Below are 18126 nucleotides of genomic sequence, written 5' to 3'. Positions count from 1 at the left end.
AGGTTTTGGGGAAATGCAAAAAGCATTTAGTAAACTCTGCTTTGAGATCCAACTTTGAGAGAAAAGCTATTTCGTAAAGTCCTTTTGGGTGATTAATCTAAGCTTTTTAATTTTTAATTGGTTTAAAATTGAAAAAAAATTATGGTCCTTGTCTGTATCGAGCTTTTAACCTTCCCAAGACCAGCTTTTATCCTAAAGCCTCTTGAGGAATAGCTGTCAAACATCCCAAATTTCGCAGGGAACTTTCAAAATGTTGAACCAAATGCACCCGAGTGAAGGTGTGGTAGACCCTGGTAAAGAAGAAATCTCAAGATTTTCTCAGGTTTGGAGAGTTTCAAGCATGGAGGCTCGTCCAATAGAGACTTGAGGAGAATTGACTGCACGTGGGCCGACCAGTTGCTGAAATTTCATTTGAAGACGAGTTGGCGTCGGAGGGGTTGTGATGGAAGACGATGAAGGCAAAGACTTGATGATGGGAAGTGTCTGCATGCAAGGAATATTGACCATCGTCAGAGTAGATGGACAAAATGGAAGTTTGGACATAATTTTCGACCATCCTTTTTGAACGTAGGAAAACCGAGAAGAAATGTCAGAATTTTGCTTGATGAGATAAAACCAAATGTATTTTGTATAGTGATAAACAAAGATTACATGATAGTCAAACATAACCTATCGACTGACTTCATTTTGAAAAGGATGCCACACATTAGTATAGATCAGATAAAGAGGTCCGCGACTAGACAAACTCGAAACATTGAATGGAAGAGGATGACTTTTATTACACCGACATGACTCACATCAAGAACTTGTGCTACAGTCTGAATAAACGCCTGAAGAACTAGACTTCAGAAGATGCCTTTCAAAGTATTTGGAGAAGCGGCGACGGAGTCGTTTATGCCATTGAGTTGGGGACATGCGAACACCGGTCATGGCTAGAGATCGAGAACTCGACAGGCGAACGGATAATGCCATCTTGTAAACATCATTTTCTAATCAGGCCTCGGGTTAGACTCGCCCCGTGTGTAGATCCTTCTCAAGAAAGCAAATCGGGGAAGAATTCAATAGAGGTTTGGTTAGTCCTATAGAATTTAGAGAGAAATTAAATTCTTTTGGAATGGAAGGAACACAGAGCATTTGATGAGGAAAAAGAGGACGCGGGTGATATCAAAGTGGTTGAACCAGTGTCGGGAAATTCCTCAAACCTGACCCACCTCCGATCACGATTTCATCAGGCTCTTCATAGTCAGAATGAATGAATAGATTCCGCAGATCCGACGTCACGTGACGAGACGCACCAGATTACACAAACGGACCCTGACCGACGTCACGTGACGAGACGCACCAGATTCCACGAACCGGCCCTGACCGAAGCACGGTTTGATGTGCAAAGTCAAGTCATCCTCATTAATCGGGTTGTTGATAATGCTAAATTTACCTGCAACACTTCTCATTAGTTGAAGATACTCCCCCGCACAGAACGGTTCTCGCATTTGGTTTTGGAGGGCGAGGCGCTCCTTAGGACTCATAATGCGCGAACGGGTCTTGTTGGTGAACCATCAAAAGATGTTTCGGTGGAGGCAATGAAGGGCATCAAAGAGTCCGAAGCGGAAGTGATGATCACATGGAGTAGCAATTGGCCTTGCCGAAGCCAGTGCCGATGAGCCGGGTTACAGTTACTCCTAAATTCATGTTACAATAACAGTACCGCAAAGACTTCCTCAATCAGCGTAACATCCCAAGATTTAAGCATCGGGATTCTTGCTTAGCTTGGTTGGTTGCCTAATGTGGGGGAGTGATAGGACTTCATAACTGCTGGAGATTGATTCTCACCTTTAGCAGCTGCACGACGCTGAGCTGCTCGGAGGTTGCTTACGACCTAAATCGAACTTCGGACCTCGTAATTGATAGCTGACCCTTTTACCATTAGGCCAAATGCTGCCAATCACCTCCCACAGACTATTTTCGGAATCAAATAGATGCATTATATTCATTCAAGATTGTATTTACACTCCTCTAAAACCTACTAGCGCTGCAAGGCTAAAACAATGATCAAATAGAAGAGAGCAATTCACAATCTACATGCACTGTCGTCATCATCATATATAGTTGATGCTCAATGTCTCCAGATCCTTCCCCGAAGTTGCCTCTTCCAAGTGCTCCTCTGGCCACAGTAGCCGGCGGCGGCGACTCGGCTCTTCACTTTCTCAAACTCTGAAACCTCGCATGGTATAGTGATTCCTCCTCCTTGGTGACTAAACCCGAACTCCTCCTTGGCTTCTCTCAGTATATCCCCGAACAATGGGTGATTGAAGTAAACCACAGGCACTAAAACTCGGTGGAGTTCGCCGCTCCTTCGACCCACGTACACAGCCAAGTGGCCCTTAGGCACCGTCTTACCTGAGCCGACGGGCTTGCCCAAGCAGAAAGGCTTGGTCCTCTTGCTTGTCAGGCAGCGACACCAGGAGAGGAGCTTCGACATGGGACTGGTGGTGCGTGGCCCCGATGGCGATGCACCCAGGCGGCAGTAATCTCGGGAGGGGCTTCGTGGCCGGCCCGCGACCCACTTGGAGACCCAGAAGAGGTGCTTCTTGAGGCTGAAGCCTCTCGTCCTGTTGTTCCCCATGATCACGACTACTAAACCTGCACGGATGTCGCCCGTGCCCTCGACTATCAAGAAAGAAGCAAATTTGAGCGGAACGAAAGTGCAGGGTTCTTCGAGCGCGCGAGAGTATAACAAGCCGAGGAGCGGATGCCGTTAAGAGAACGGTCATGGGTTGGGTACCGACATGGCTACGCGGGAGGCCGTGAGGGATGACTCGGAGAGAGCGGTGGGAACGTTGGACATGGCTTTCTTGATGATGAAATTGAAGAAAGACGATGGTGTGAAGTTGGTGTTGAGATCGTGTTATATATAGCTGTTCTTTATCTAGGGAAAGATATCTATAAGTACAAAACAAGAAACTACCAGATAAATTTGTACATAGTCAATGGGAATAGATAGGAGAAGCTTCCGTCCCTTTGGAAAAACTAGGTCACGCGGAAAGTAGTAGAAAAATTGTGGAATTGGGTCCCCTTCCAGGATATCTGGAGGAGGCAGCTACGTTCTCCTAAATTCATTTACCAAAATTGAAATTTTGTAGAGTTGAAAATTCAAATTTAGGTGATGTTCACATTCTTTTTTTGTATTGTTGATCTTCAAGATAACTTCAAGATGTGATGATTTATCTTAAAGACGTGGGTTTAGGCCTTGAGGAACAAGTTGATAACCTTAGCAAAAAGAAAATTATTCAAAACATGGATTCGTATCCAAAATCCAAGTTATTTGACATATTCATACTAATAGCATTAAATTTTGAAAAGGCCAATATTTCGTATTTCGAACGATTATCACGTGTACATATTGATGTACATCAAAAGAAGAAATAAATATATACTCGAAAATTGTGCAATCTTCGAGGATATATTTCGAATTCGAGTGTTTTTGAACTATACCCATTAGATCTCTTTTCATGATTGGTATCTAAGAAGGTAACTTTAAAACTCCTAAATTATTATGGTACAAACACTATGGTTGAGAATACTAATCTCAGTGTATGTGTCAAACGGTATGTGCACTTGGTCTATCGTAATATTTTGGTAAACGAGTAGGTTCCTAAACAAATAAAAAGAATCACGACAATATAGTTTAAATCAAATAAACAAGAATCGACCTAGTAATTGAGAACCTTTTCTGATTTCACCACGTTTCAATTTCCATAGGGGAGGATACCGATTGTCGTCAAATTGGACTGCAGTGACAATGACATTGGTCTAAGGAACCAAGGTCTTATGGAATATTCTTTACAAAATAGCTAGCAAATCATATAATTAATTTGGGGAGAAACTGTTGAGAAACTGCCGAGTCGGTGGTACCAACAAAGTAATATCCCAAAATTTAAGCACCAGAACTATTCTTGCTTTGACTTGGTCGTTTTTGACAATTGCTGGAGATTGATTCGTACCTTTAGCAGCTTAAGCAACACGGAGCTTTTCAGGGGATCGCCCACGACATAAATCGAACTCGTGACCTCATAACTAATGGTTAACCCTTTTATCATTAGGCCAATGTCGCCAACAATCTCCCACAAACTATTTCACGGACAAACGCTTTATCAAAATGGTTTTGTGTCGGTAAAAATAGAAAAATCGGTATAACAATTGTCTTCCCATAATCAATTCGGATAATCACGCTTCGATATTTTTTAAGCTCTTACAGGTTATCTTTACAATAATAATAGCAATTTTCAAATCAAATATATGCATGATATTCATTCAAGATTGCATTTAAACTCCACTAGAATGTACTTCCAAAGTAAAATCTCAAAACTGGTACACATCTGACAAATTTACCAGAAACTAATTTTTTGACCACAAAAAACCCCAAATTAATATATTTGTGATAAATTTACCCTCCGTTAGTTTTCATTAAATTTTATCATTAAATTGATGAGTTAGATGACACATGACAGTTGACGGGTATACCAGTCTGGGGTTTTACCAATCTATTTATCAAATGTTTACCAATTTGTGTTTTTTCGTGGTATTAATTCAATTTAACAGAGGATAAATTTGTTACAAGTATACCAGTTTGGGGTTATTGACGGTCAAAAAATTTGTTTGAGATAAATTTGTCACATGTGTATCGGTTTGGGGTCTTTGATGGTCAAAAAATTAGTTCGGGGAATCACAGGTTTACCAGTTTGGGATTTTTCGTGATATTAATCTAAAAATAAATAAATTGACATGATATTATGTACATAGTCATTGGAAAAAGAAAGGAGAAGCTTCTTCCCTCTGGACAAAGTAGTTCACGCGGAAAGTAGTAGAAATAGTATGGAATTCGGTCTTCTTCAAGTTTAAGTGATATCGACATTCAAGTTTATGCACATCAAAAAGAGAAATAAGGAATACTCAAAAGGTGCGTGATGTCAGTGAGTGTAATTTATTAAGAAAAATTCAGGTGTTTTTCTTTTAACCTTGACTAAACAAGAATCTGACCTAGTAAAGAAGGACCTTTTCTGATGTTTACCACGCTTCAATTCTCATAGAGCATTCCACTTATCTTCTAATTGGACTGCACTGACAATGACATTAGTTTGAGGAACCAAGGTCGGGCAGAATATTTTTTACAAAATTTCTAGCTAATGATATCATATATTGAAGAGAAATTGTCCAGAGACTGCAGAGTCACATGGTCAGACAGAAAGGTAATATCTTGCTTAACTTGGTTGGCTTCCTAATGGGGGGTATTGGTCTTTGGACTTGACATTTGCTGGAGATTGATTCCCACCTTTAGTAGTTAGGAGGACTCGACCCGTTACGATGTGAATCGAATTCGTGATTTTATGATTGATAACTGACCCCTTTATCGTAGACTGACATCGCCGCCGGTGCCACGGCCTCTCGCAAACTATTTCACGAGCCCCACTTCATCAAAGTATATTTACTTGGGCAGAACAAAAAAATCGGTGCAAGTTATTATACCATAATTAACTGGGATCGTTGCGCTTCGCCATAATTAATATTGATGTTTTTTAAAGTTTTTTTATAATAAGAAAAATAAACTGCTTTGAAATCAGATATATGCATGATATTTAATTCAAGATTGCATTGGAACTCCACTAAAATGAATTTCCAAAGAAAATCCACCACTAAAAGTCTAAAATGATGATCAAATAGGAGAGCACTTTGAAATACCGGGAAAAGTACCAAAATAGTTATAAACTTATTACATTGATACTAAATATGCACTGAATCTTTCAATTAGATCAATTTGTCCTAAACATCTTCACGTTTTGCCGATTGAGTCTATCCGACTAATTTAGGTTGGAAATTGTTAATGTGGACGCCGGCTATCCGACGTGGCACGAGTGACGCTGAGGTGGACAAATGTTTTTTATAATTTTTGAATTTTTTTTCTGCCATGCTAAACACATCCCAAAAAAATCATTTAAATGCGGGAAGAAGAATTTCAGAAAGTAATACCAGAAGAATAAAGATCGAAATTTTCTACAAAAATCCCAACGATCTTCATCACAATTCAAGATATACATTTATTATCAGTCAGGAGAATATATTATTTATCGTCATCATCGTAAATGGTTGATGCTCAGAGTCCCCAGATCCTTCCTCGTAGGTGCTTCTTCCAAGTGCTCCTCCGGCCACCATAACCCGCGGCGGCGACCCGGCTCTTCACCCTCTCAAACTCCGAAACCTCGCAAGGAATAGTGATCCCTCCTCCTCGGTGGCCAAACCCGAACTCCTCCTCGGCTTCTCTCAACAAGTCCCCGAACAGCGGGTGATTGAAGTAAACCACAGGCACTAAAACTCGGCGAAATTCGCCGCTTCTTCGACCCACGAACACAGCCAAGTGGCCCTTAGGCACCGTCGTCACCATGGATCTTTCCTTAACTGGGTCTTGACCCACGAGCTTGCCGCCGGACCCAACAGGATTGCCTGAGCATAAAAACTTGGTCCTCTTGCGTTTCAGGCCGCGACAACAGGAGAGGAGCTTCGACACAGGATTGAGCGTGCATGGCCCTGATGGGGCTGCGCCGAGACGGCTGTAGCCTTGGGAGGGGCTCCCGGTCCGGCCCTCGATCCACTTGGAGACCTGGAAGAGGTGCTTGTTGAGGCTGAAGCCTCTTGGCTCCTCGTTCCTCATGATCTTGACTAGGATGTCACCCGTGCCCTCGACTATCAAGAAAGAAGCAAATTTGAGTGGATGAACGCGAAAAAAAGCTTAACGAAAGCGTAGGGTATCTCGACGGCCCGGGAGAGTTTGACTCGCGGAGGAGCGGATGTGGTCAAGAGAACGGCCACGGGTCGGCGACGGACATGGCGAGGCGGGAAGGGAGGATTCGGAGAGAGAGGCGGGAATGTTGGACATGGCTAATTTCTTTATAAGCTGTGTTTTGTGAGGGATGAATTGCACCTTTTGCAGGGGTCATGAAGGAGGTTGTTTATATATATAGGGAAAGGAAATCTGAACATATAATTATCAAATCTGAACATATAGTTAATTAAATGATAATTAGTACATAGTCAATTGAAAAGGAAAGGAGAAGCTTCGTCCCTTTGGAAAAAAGGTAGTTCACGCGGAAAGATGTAGAAATAGGGGATATGTTTGTTAGAAGTCCTAAAACTTGTCACGAAATTGCAATTGAGTCCTAAAACTTGCAAAAAGTATAATCAGGTCCTAAAACTTGTCAAGTTGGTTCGATCGAGTCTTAAAGTTAGCACCGTTAAACTAGGCTAACGGAAAATGCTCACGTGTATTATTTTATTATTTTTTTGAGACTCGTGGGAATGATGTGGTATTTAACAAGCGCCACATCAGGAAAAAATTTAAAACTATAAATTAAATTAGATAAAAATGCTAAAAGTTAAAAAAAAAAAAAAGGGGTGAAGAGGCACAACCGGCAGCTGTGGCCAAGCCCTCGCCGTCGCCGGTGGCCGCCGCCACATCAAAAGGAGAAAAACTGAGGCTCTGTTTGCTTTGTGGAAAATGTTTTCCTCATTTTCCGGTATTTAGTTCACTTAGGAAAATGAGTAAATGGAAAATATTTTCCTAATACACGGAAAACCTATACTTAAATTAAGAAATATGATTTCACTTTAAAAATTCGAAAATCACTTTTCAAAATATGACTAGATATTGGCGCTTGGACATTAAACTCTACGCTTGGGCACGGAAACCCTAAGCTTAGTTTCCAAGTTCCCGACGTCCAGGACTAGGTCTTTGCCTTTGGTGCCTTGGTGCGGGTCCATCGAGGCCGAGCCTGAGACCTCGATGCTTATGCCCAGATCTCCTACGCTCGCGCTTGGGTCCATCCAGGCTAAGCCCAAGTCCTCAGTGCCCATGCCCGAGTCCATCGAGGATGAGCCCGAAGCCTCGGTGCCGGTGCCCAATGCCCCAGTACCTAGGCCTAGGTCTACAAAGGCTGTGCCCATGTCCATCAAGGCCGGGCCTAGGACTCAGGTGCCCATGCCTCGATCCCTAGAGTCCATATCGGGGTCCATTGAGGTCGGACCCAGGACTCTAGTGCCCGTATCCTATTCCCCGGCTGCCTATACGCAAGTTACTAGTGCCTGAATAATGTATTTCTATTTAGAAAAATCAAATCAGATTTTCCATTCCAAATGACATAAAATATTTTCCAGTTCATTTTCAGATTTCAATCAAATGCTAAAAATTATTGTCATTTTCTGAAGAAAAAACTTCCTGAAAAATATTTTCCAGAAAATGTCACGTTTTCCACGAAACAAGCAGAGACTGAATAATTCAAAGTTGTGTGAAAATATTTCGACGAGAAAAATCCGAGTGTTTCTAACCTTTATCCATTAGGTCTCTCTAAATGATGTGGCGGTATATAAGATGGTAACTTCAAATCTCCTAAATGAGTATGGTATAGAAACCATGGCTGAGTATTTAATTTGTTTTTGCGTACATGAACTCTGATGAGGATATCAATCATGGTATTTCATACCATGTTAGGTAAACGACTAGTTCATAAATACAAAAAGAAGTTTATAGCAAGATAGTTTAAATCAATTAACAAGATAATCCAAACAAGAGTGAAAGAAGAAGACAGCTAAACATGAATCGACCTAGTAATAAAGGACCCTTTCTGATTTTACCACGATTCGATTCTCACAGAGCATCCCAACTATCTTCTAATTAGACTGCACTGACGGTGACATTGGTTGAAGGAAACAAGGATTTAATATGATATTCTTTACAAAATTTCTAGCTAATAATATAATGATTAGGAGAGAAATTGATGAGAAAGATCCTTCCATGACTTGGTTGGTTTCCTAATGCGGGGATGCGATTTTGGACTTGACAATCATTGGAGATTGATTCTCACCTTTAGCAACCAGGCTTGGATACTATGAAGCACCGATGCTCCTTAAAGGTTATTTTTACAAGAACAATAGCTAATCTTCAAATCAAACATATGCAATTAAGCTCCACTAAAATGAATTTCCAAAGAAAATCCACCGCTAAGAGTCTAAAACGATAATCAATTGGAAGAGAGCAATTTGAAACACGATATAACTATATACATTTCAAAAAAAGATCATTTAAGTGCGAAAAGAGGAATCCCACAATGTGATTATTGAGGTGTAAAGATTAAGAAATTTCAAAAAAAAATTTGAACTTTGATGCTCAAAGTCGACAAATCCTTCCTCATAGGTGCTTCTTCTTCCGAGCGCTCCTCCGGCCGCCGTAGCCCGCGGCGGCTACCCGGCTCTTCACTCTCTCGAACTCCGAAACCTCGCAAGGGATAGTGATCCCTCCTCCTCGGTGACTAAACCCAAACTCCTCCCCGGCTTCTCTCAACAAGTTCCCGAACATCGGGTGATTGAAGTCAACCACGGGCACTAGAACTCGGCGGAATTCGCCGCTTCTTCGACCCACGTACACGGCCAAGTGGCCCTTAGGCACCGCTGCCGGCGGTCCTTCCTCGACCAGGTCTTGACCCACGGGCATGTCGCCCGCCTCGATGGGCCTGCCCGAGCGCGAAAACCCGGCCCTCCTGCTTGTCAGGCGGCAGCACCAGGAGAGGAGCTCCGACACGGAGTCGGTCGCGCATGGCCCCGACGGTGACAGGCCGAGGCGGCAGTACTCCCGGGAGGGGCCTCGGGCCCGGCCCGCGACCCACCTGGAGACCCGGAAGAGGTGCTTCTTGAGGCCGAAGCCTCTTGTCGTCTTGTCGTCCCCCGTGACCATGTTCGACCAAACAAGAACCGTACCAAGTAATGCAGGGCCCGTTCTGATCACACCAAGCATCAAATATCTTTTTATCGGGCTGCACCGACAGTGACATTTTGGTCTAAGGAACCACAAGGTCTCATCGCATATTCTTCGCAAAATTTCTTAGCTAATAATATAAAAATTTGCACAGAAACTGCGCAGAGAATGCAGAGACAGGATGCACCATCGGTCAATACGAAGGATTGTCCAATTTTTGCTGCTGATTCCACAACACAATACATCGTCCCTGAGCTGCAACTTCGTGGCGTTCTATAATTTATAGATTTTGTCGGTCGATTGTGATTCGGGTTCTTGGATTTGGGTACCCGGAAATAGCGAGAGCGAAGGTTCGGGTCCTGGACCCGGTCGCTTCCTGGAAATTGCGTGCGTTATAGATTATGACTATTTCTATTTCCACAGAAATGAACAATTCCACCTCTTTTATTTTTTAGTTTTACCCCACTGAGAGATTTGATAAGGTTAATATCACGGAAAATCCCAAACTGGTATACACGTGATAATTTTACCAAAAACTAATTTTTTGACCACCAAAAACCCAAAAACTGATATACCTGTGACAAATTTACCCCAAATTAAAAACCCCAAATTAGTACATTTGTGACAAATTTACCCTATATGAATTTCCATTAAATTGGATTAATACCATAAAAAATCACAAACTGATACACCTGTGACAAACGGAGGGTAAAACATAAAACTGGTACATCAGTCAACTGCCGCGTTGCATTTAACAAAGCAATTTGACTGTAAAATTTAACAGAAACAAACTAAGGGTAAATTTATCACATGTATACCAGTTTGAGATTTTTGGTGGTTAAAAAATTAGTTTGGAATTCGTACTGATTTTGGCTTCAATTTTTCGGTATACCAATTCGTACTGATTTTGGCTTCAATTTTTCGGTGAACTTTCCAACCCACTAAATACTCGGTGCCACGAAATCGAGAGGTTGTGAAATTTGAAAGAGCTTGAATTTCGGCATAGAGATTTCGATTCCCGTGTACGCGGTGGACAACTGTGCCTACATACGTAAGGTAACGTGCGTTCATAAGAAATTTAGGCTCCGTTCGTTTGCGGAAAATATTCTCCCGGAAAATATTTTCCGGTGTTCGGGGGGCAGAAAACGTTTTCCGTGGGAAAATATTTTCCTTCCCCCCTCACAAAATAGCCTAAGGGTGTGCATGAATACCATTCTGTGCCCGGGCGCTATTTCTGAACAGAAATGATTTTTTTTTATTCTGTGCCCGAAAACAATTTCTGAGTATTTGAAGGCGTTTGATAAATGTCCAAAATTTCTATTCCTAGAGTAGAAAAGAACAGAAATGCGTTTGGTAACTACACAAAATTTCTGTTCCCAAATAATATTTTAATAATATTTTGAATTGTTAAAATTTTTTTTTTCTTTTTACTTTCTTCTTTGGCCATGGCCGGTCGCCGATCGCCGGTCGCCGGCGACCGGCCACAGCCTAGGGCCGGCGAGGGCTGGACCCTCGCCGCCAGGCGAGGCGGCCTCGCCCGGGCGAGGCTCGGCTCGGGCGAGGCCGAGCCCCGCTCGAGGCCGACCTCGCCGTCGCGACCGACGGCGAGGCTCGGCCTCGCTCGATCCGGGCGAGGCCGCCTCGCCCGGGCGGCGAGGGTCCAACCCTCGCCCTCGCCGGCGAGGGCGACCCTCGCCTCCGCCGGCGGCCGGCGAGGGCCGTGACGCCCTCGCCGGCCCTGGGCTATGGCCGGTCGCCGGTCGCCGGCGGCCGGCTCGGCCAAGAACAACACCACAAAATAAGAAAAGAAAAAAAAGAAAAAGAAGAAAAAAAACTGATTCTCAAAATTGTGCCGAGAAACAAGAAGCAACTTTTTTTTACTTCTTGTTTCTCTTCCAAAACCGTTTCTCGGCACAAATTTTTGCAAAAATGTGCCGAGGAACAAAAAGTTTACCAAACGCATTTCTGTTCCCAAACTATTTCTGGGAACAAAAGAACAGAAATTTTCACTATTTGGCACGTTACCAAACGAGCCCTAAGTCTATGGAAAATGACTTCCGCTTCTTCAAAAGCGGAAATCATTTTCCGAAACTTCTTCTTCTTCTTCTTCACTAAGGTCGCCGGCCGCCGCCATAGGACACCGCCGGCAGCATGCCCCGCCGGGCGCCGCCGCCGGGCCGCCCGCCCGGTCGCCGACGCCGCCGCGGGCGCCGCCGGGCACGCCGCCGCCCGGGCGCCGCCGGACGGACGCCCGGGCGCCCCGGACGTCGCCGCCGCAGACGCCGCCCGGTCGCCCGGACCGCCGCCGGGCCGTCGCCGCCGGTCGCCCGCCACCGCCGCCGGTCGCCGGACGTTGGCCGTCGGCCGCCGACGAAAAATATTTTCCGAAACTTTTTCATATTGGTCGCCGAACACCGGAAAATTATGTTCCGGAAAATTATTTTCCAGGAAAATGACTTCCGGAAAAATATTTTCCAGAAGGAGAATATTTTCCGCCAAACGAACGGAGCCTTAAGATGTAATATAGCCCTTCAAAGCTCGAGCTTGATATTATTGACCGATCGAGTCCCGATGAACTCTTACGAGGGTTAGAGATGAGGTCGGTTAAAGCCGACGATACATCTCGAGTTCGACATCGGCAATACTCGAGCCGAGCAGCCCGGAGGCTCGCAAGGCTTGGTTCGAGCGGGTGATTCGAAAACGAGTAGGCCCGAGTATCTAATCGAGTCGAGCTCGAGTTGTGCTTAATAGTACTAAACAGCTCGGAGCTCCAATTCTGGGAATTGCTCCTAATTCAACCGCGCTCCCACTTTAGAAGGGAGGGCTTTACGGAGAGAGAGAGAGGGAGAGGGAGCGCACGGAAGCGGGCTTTCGACTTGCGAGCCCAAGGCCTGACCCGGCCCAATAAAGGCCCGACCCGGCCCAATAAAGGCCCAAATAGTGACCCGACCCGATAAAGGCCCATCTCTCCCCTCTCTCTCTCGCGCTGGCCTGCAACGAATCGAAGAAGGCGAGGGAGAGAAATGAACCAACGGAGTACAGAGAGGAAGTGAAGATCCGCGTGTTTTGACCGGCCGTCCGAGCGTACGCCGGGGGCGGAAGCGAGACGGCGGAGTTGAACAGCCGCGCCCGGTGATCGCCGCAGCCGCCGCCGCCGTAGGCGCCGTCGCGGTGTCCCGCGGGAGGACGGGGGGGAGGGAGCGCCGATCGGGGGCGAGCTTGAGCTCCGCGTTGTCCGGGAAGGGATCCGGAGCCCGGAGGTCCCGATGGTGGGCGATTCGAGCCTGGAGTTGCAGGAGTCCGGCTGGGAGGAGCTGAGGAAGGAGGCGAGGAAGATCGAGGGCGATCTCGACGTCAAGCTCAATTCCTACGCGAAGCTCGGGGCGAGGTTCTCGCAAGGAGGTTGCTTTTCGATCTCTCTTCAACTGTTTGCGGATGCGTTGCGACGGCGATCGTTTTCCTCTTTTCCTTGTGCGTTTTTTTTTTTTTTGCTTTTTGGTGGATTTTCGGTAGCTCCGCAACTTCGGAATTGGCGGTTGCTAGATTAGGATCGGTGTGTGGGGTTCTAGGCCGTTAGCGTTGCGGAAACTTGAAGGAGCTGAAGCTGGGCGCGCCTGTTGTCGATCTGAGTGAAGTTGCTTTTTGTGTAGAGTTTATGTTTGGTGCTGATTGTAATAGTTCGAACGGCGCTGCGTAGCGTACTCATCGAAGCAAGTTGCGGTTTTTCTAGTTGCATGACGAAAGATTGAGAAAGAAACAAAGGGAGAGGGAGGTGACGCAAACGTGGATTGGTAGGGCAGCAGCAATGTGGCTAGTTATCTGGACCGTGGCAATTGCCGGGTTTTCTCACGGGTTGCCAAACGACAGATGGGTTGCTGCCTGGGCAAGTTAGAATCCTTGGAAGGAGTAATTTCACCTTAGGGAAATTTCGGCATGGATATTATCCAGACGCAATGCGTCGAACTGAATTGGAAAACAGCTCGACAAATTGGTGTTCTTGATTGCTGGCTAGCTATGCGCATCTTTTAAGATGTCTGTTGGATTCAAATACTTTCAAAGTCCTCTTTGGTCCTCCGTCTGACTTAGGCAAGAAAGGCTACATTTCAGCTTTCATAGTTCTCCCTGTTTCTGTCTCAAAGTACAAGAATGGGTCTCAACTGTTCTTCGGCTCGGTATTTTGTGTTTGAAGTGCTGTTTTGAAATTGTACTTGTTTGCTTTTTGTAGTTTAGGATTTAAAAAACACTGCTACAGGTCCTATGTGTTGTACTGCAGTTATGTACAGTGAATTCCCTCTTTAGCATCTTCCTTGGTAGCTTATTCCTCCTAGATGGTCCTGTCTTAAAATGACAAGTGAAAAGATCTGCAAATCAAGTATAACACATTCTAGGGAACAGGTTTATTTGTCATTCCCATTACAATTATTGATACAATTGGTTATGAATGTCTTCTATTTGTCAATTGTGTACTTTGTCTAGGCTGTTTCACCTAATCAGTATGGGGTTGCTTACATTTTATTATGACTATGCCGCCTTTCTCGAAGTCCAACAAGCCATATTTATATGCTCCTATACCAAACATTTAAGCTACAATTCAGTTAAAGGATGATGTTACGTCTATGATAATTGTATTCCTCACATATTTGTAATGCCGAATGATAACATTGTATTTGCTGAACTTTATTCATGTTTTTCTATATCTTCTTTTCTGTTCTTTGCTTCCTAGGTCTTCTTTTAGATGCAAGTTATTGGTAGCATTGCCAAATTCTTAATAAATACTGCTTCAATTCTTAGTTATCTCTGATATTGAGTTGTTCAGGTTATGTAGACACCGGGTCACCGACTGTTGGGTCCAGCAGGTCATGGAAGTCAATGGAAATGGAGATCCAGTCGTTGCTTGAGAAACTATTAGACACAAATGAGGCTATGAGTAGATGTGCTGCATCTGCTACTCCCACTACCTCAGTGACTCAAAAGTTGGCAAGACATAGAGACATCCTTCATGAGTTTACCCAGGTTTCCTTTGTTTTATGCTCTTCCAATTCCAACGTTTCTGAAAATATACTATATCATCACATTGGTGAGCATTACGTGCCATAAGAGATGTGATTAGTGTGATTAAGATATACTACAAACTTGGGCCAGGTGGTAGACCTTATTGCTTTCTGACAGTAACATCCAACTTGGATTGCTCCCTGATTTACGACTTAAACGCCTCCTTCTCAATGCCATTGGGTGGAAAAAGATGGATTGCCCAAGGGCCTGGGCTTTGTTGGCTTGGTTCTGACTTCTTGATCTCATTAACTTGATCAAGTAGTTCATGGGATCTCATTCTCTTACTTTTTATTTGCTTATGTGGCTGGTCAAAAAATGATTCTTGGTAGTTGCATTAATGTTGGATAAAAACCGAATATGCTCCATGTTTTAAGACAGTATTGACAATTTATAGGCTAGAGTTCTCTGTAAAGATTGAAATTATCGGAGGGTGGCCATCTGTTTCATGCATAGAGGTTTGAGTTGCAAAGTCTGAATTTGCTGAACTTCTCTAGCATTCTTTCAACATAGAAAAATGCATCTTTAGGCCTTTCTTTTCTTGGTTATTTCATCCATGCAGTTGTGGCTTGTCATCCAGGTGACGTATTTGGATTCTTGATCGATTAGATTACTACAAAAGTGCCTAGTTAAAATTCTGCCACCTGACAAATTGTCATTCATGTTAATTTCTCCCGATGGAAACAATTTTTTTGTGTGTACATGTCTCCTATTTTTGAAACAAACAAAAGCATTATCAGGTTCTTCCTCCTTGCTATAAAAACATTTTTAGGTGTAAGCTGCTCCGTAAGTTGGATTTGTCACTTGTTGAAGTAATAAAAAAACATATATGCTGCTGTGTAATAAATATCTCATTAACCAAGTAATATGACCTGTCCAACTGGATATTTCTGTTTGTTAGGAGTTCAGACGAATCAAGGGAAACATCAGCTCAATGAGGGAACATGCAGAACTTCTCAGTTCTGTGAGGGATGATATCAGTGAGTATAAGGTGAGCATCTATAAGATCCTACTTTACTTACATCTGATAATGCTTGGTTTTCTTTTTTCTTTTTCTGTTTTTGGGACCTTAGACCTCTCTAATTTGCTTCCTTGCAGGCTTCTGGGAGTATGTCACCAAGAGTGCAATTACTAAGAGAAAGAGCTTCAATTCATGGAAGCATATCCCATGTAAGTCTGGTTGTATCTCTTTTCTCGTAGTATATATGTTCAGAAAAGGATGTTCCTGTATGTGTGCCAATGAAAGTGGTATTTTCTCGTTTATTTACTCAAGATGGGATGAGATAAGATGATAGCCAGTAAACAATAAGATTTGTGAATTTATGTACTAAGTGATGATTGATTTTGAAAGGCAGCAATGTAACCAAATTTACTCAGTTTGATTACAGATTCATAATGAAAAGGAAGATCAAAATTTTAAGAGTCTTAAAAGTATATTGAAAGCCTCTAAAGTGAAAGTTTGCGCCACATAATCTAAAATGGGGATGAGTAACTAGACAACTATACAATCTATTGGAACAATTGTCTGGTTTATACAGATTCTATTTGATGCAGTAATACGAAAAGCTTTGCCTGCGGAATTTACCATAGGCTCCTCCCATAAAATCTGCAACTCTGCCTGAAGGATGAATGCACATATGATAGTCTTTATTTGTTTGAGATGCTTTGAGAATACTTTGAACTACATATTTGTCTTTCTGTTTGTTGTACTCCTATAAGAGATTTGTTTAACCATTTGTCCATTTATCGCTTTCAAGTTTCCCCTCCTTGACCTTTGAGGATACTGGGTTTTGGCAGTTGCTTTTCATTTGAGGGAATTATCATGAGGATGCAGCTAGTGTGCACCATGTTGTGTGTTCTCCCTTTTTTCACTTGCACATACGAATGCTTGTTGATATGTATGGATATAGACTGTTCATGGCAGACCAATATATCCTCGTGTTGGACTGCCAACCTGGAAGAAGTCATCATGATCCCTTCTTCCCTCCTTCCCTCAGATGAGCAAATTTGTCTTTCTCTTTTCGTTTTTGTGGTGACTGATCGTTTCATAGTATCATATATTCTTTCGGAGCAGTTCAATATCTTACTGGTAAATTGTTGTTTACGTGCATGCAATTATGAATGTACTTAAAGATGCATAAACTTGCTTGAATGTATCTCTACATGCATACTACGTGTGTTTCATCTGTATGATCGTACTGATTTTCGGTTTCTAGATAGAGAAGAATCAAATTTGAGAGGGACCTGATAAAGGAATAGTCTCATGTTCTTTCCTTCAGGATTATCACCTTGAGTCTTGTTTAAATGATTTTAAGTTTTCCCAATGTGCTGACGGTTGTGTAATGTACCCTCTTGATTATAGTTTATATTTGTTTGCGCAGATAGATGATGTGATTAGCCAAGCTCAAACAACAAGAGCAGCTCTAGGCTCTCAGAGGGCTCTCTTTGGGGATGTTCAAGGGAAAGTGAAACTCTTAAGCGACAAGTTCCCTGTAATTCGAGGCATCCTAGGTACTTGGATAACCATCACCGAAACTTTTCTTCCCTGTTTTCATTGTGATTATTTATTAAGCTTATAAGTGGTTAATGCAGGCTCAATAAGAAGGAAGCGATCGAGAGACACTCTTATTCTCTCTGCCGTGATTGCTGCCTGTACATTGTTCCTTATAATCTATTGGCTCTCAAAATAGTTGGAAAGTGATATCGCAGAAAAATCGGAAGTTATCTGCTATTTTAGGAATTTTGCTTCTGTAATTTGCTCGAGCGAATTCTTTCTTTTGGACCTTGTGATACACGGTTGTGATTTTCTGATGTTAGTAAAGATTATTCTTGCATAAAAATGACCATCTATCCAGCATCATCGAGATGGTTGGGATTTCGTTACCGTGGCCCACGGGAAACTTAGGCTTCACTTACGAACAAACAAGAGCGAAATAGCGAAGCAGCACCGGCTTTCTAACTATTTGTTAGGAGAGTTGGCAGAGTAGAATGGTGGTTTCTTGTCATGTGTCCATGAATTAACTACCCGAATGCTCACGGCTCCGATCTTTACTAGCCATGTTGAATCTGCATTTACCTTGTATTTACCCGGCTGACAGGTACAATGACAGTTCATCGAGCAACATCCTTTTCTTTGCGCTGCTCTGTTATTCCCGTATGATGCATGTGACTTCTATGTGTTTTGCCTGGTCCAACGTTTCCATGGGTTCCACAACTTAATGTATGGGTCATTCTTCTCTGCCTCTTGTGGTCCAAAAATACTTTCTTGAACTCGGTTACGA

The 18126-nt window shown here is 43.2% G+C and overlaps 4 protein-coding genes and 1 long non-coding RNA gene across 6 annotated transcripts; 1 reads left to right on the top strand and 4 right to left on the bottom strand.

The window, feature by feature from the left end:
* Window positions 1–601: 601 nt before the first annotated feature.
* Window positions 602–1322, bottom strand: LOC130140025 (uncharacterized). The gene is made up of 2 exons (XR_008818023.1): window positions 1212–1322; window positions 602–1079 (listed from the first exon to the last, which is right to left on the bottom strand). It is a non-coding gene; the product is annotated as an uncharacterized LOC130140025 (long non-coding RNA).
* Window positions 1323–1959: 637 nt separating this feature from the next.
* Window positions 1960–2926, bottom strand: LOC115687206 (auxin-responsive protein SAUR36-like). Its single transcript, XM_030612686.2, has one exon. It carries the CDS (start codon window positions 2621–2623, stop codon window positions 2114–2116), a length of 510 nt encoding a protein of 169 aa, XP_030468546.1. The 5' UTR covers window positions 2624–2926; the 3' UTR covers window positions 1960–2113.
* Window positions 2927–6016: 3090 nt separating this feature from the next.
* LOC115687154 (auxin-responsive protein SAUR36-like) lies at window positions 6017–6962 on the bottom strand. Its single transcript, XM_030612630.2, has one exon. The coding sequence runs from the start codon at window positions 6701–6703 to the stop codon at window positions 6149–6151; it is 555 nt and encodes a 184-aa protein (XP_030468490.1). The 5' UTR covers window positions 6704–6962; the 3' UTR covers window positions 6017–6148.
* A 2183-nt stretch (window positions 6963–9145) lies between these two features.
* Window positions 9146–9799, bottom strand: LOC115687199 (auxin-responsive protein SAUR36-like). The gene has a single exon (XM_030612678.2). It carries the CDS (start codon window positions 9773–9775, stop codon window positions 9233–9235), a length of 543 nt encoding a protein of 180 aa, XP_030468538.2. The 5' UTR covers window positions 9776–9799; the 3' UTR covers window positions 9146–9232.
* Window positions 9800–12794: 2995 nt separating this feature from the next.
* Window positions 12795–17685, top strand: LOC115687152 (Golgi SNAP receptor complex member 1-2). 2 transcript variants are annotated; one of them, XM_030612627.2, is made up of 6 exons: window positions 12795–13198; window positions 14622–14809; window positions 15747–15836; window positions 15944–16015; window positions 17227–17356; window positions 17438–17685. In XM_030612627.2, the coding sequence occupies exons 1-6, from the start codon at window positions 13063–13065 to the stop codon at window positions 17533–17535; spliced, it is 714 nt and encodes a 237-aa protein (XP_030468487.2). In that variant the 5' UTR covers window positions 12795–13062; the 3' UTR covers window positions 17536–17685. The 2 variants fall into 2 exon arrangements, with proteins under 2 accessions (XP_030468487.2, XP_030468485.2); XM_030612625.2 differs by having other exon boundaries at window positions 14613–14809.
* Window positions 17686–18126: the final 441 nt, after the last annotated feature.

This window comes from Syzygium oleosum, unplaced genomic scaffold (genome assembly GCF_021117445.2).
Source record: "Syzygium oleosum isolate NSW1041296 unplaced genomic scaffold, Sole_v2.1 Sole_v2.15, whole genome shotgun sequence".
NCBI classification, from domain to species: Eukaryota; Viridiplantae; Streptophyta; class Magnoliopsida; order Myrtales; family Myrtaceae; genus Syzygium; species Syzygium oleosum.
The sequence above is the reverse complement of the archived record's forward strand: the minus strand, read 5'-3'. Positions and strand labels throughout refer to the sequence as shown.

What these genes read in the sequence shown, in the direction of transcription:
- LOC115687199 (XM_030612678.2), bottom strand. Translation starts at nt 9,775, where the DNA reads ATGGTCACGGGGGACGACAAGACGACAAGAGGCTTCGGCCTCAAGAAG.
- LOC115687152 (XM_030612625.2), top strand. Translation starts at nt 13,063, where the DNA reads ATGGTGGGCGATTCGAGCCTGGAGTTGCAGGAGTCCGGCTGGGAGGAG. An exon ending in TCCTTCATGAGTTTACCCAG is followed by an intron (nt 14,810 to 15,746) that starts GTTTCCTTTGTT and finishes TCTGTTTGTTAG; the next exon opens with GAGTTCAGACGAATCAAGGG. An exon ending in TTCATGGAAGCATATCCCAT is followed by an intron (nt 16,016 to 17,226) that starts GTAAGTCTGGTT and finishes TTGTTTGCGCAG; the next exon opens with ATAGATGATGTGATTAGCCA.
- LOC115687206 (XM_030612686.2), bottom strand. Translation starts at nt 2,623, where the DNA reads ATGGGGAACAACAGGACGAGAGGCTTCAGCCTCAAGAAGCACCTCTTC.
- LOC115687154 (XM_030612630.2), bottom strand. Translation starts at nt 6,703, where the DNA reads ATGAGGAACGAGGAGCCAAGAGGCTTCAGCCTCAACAAGCACCTCTTC.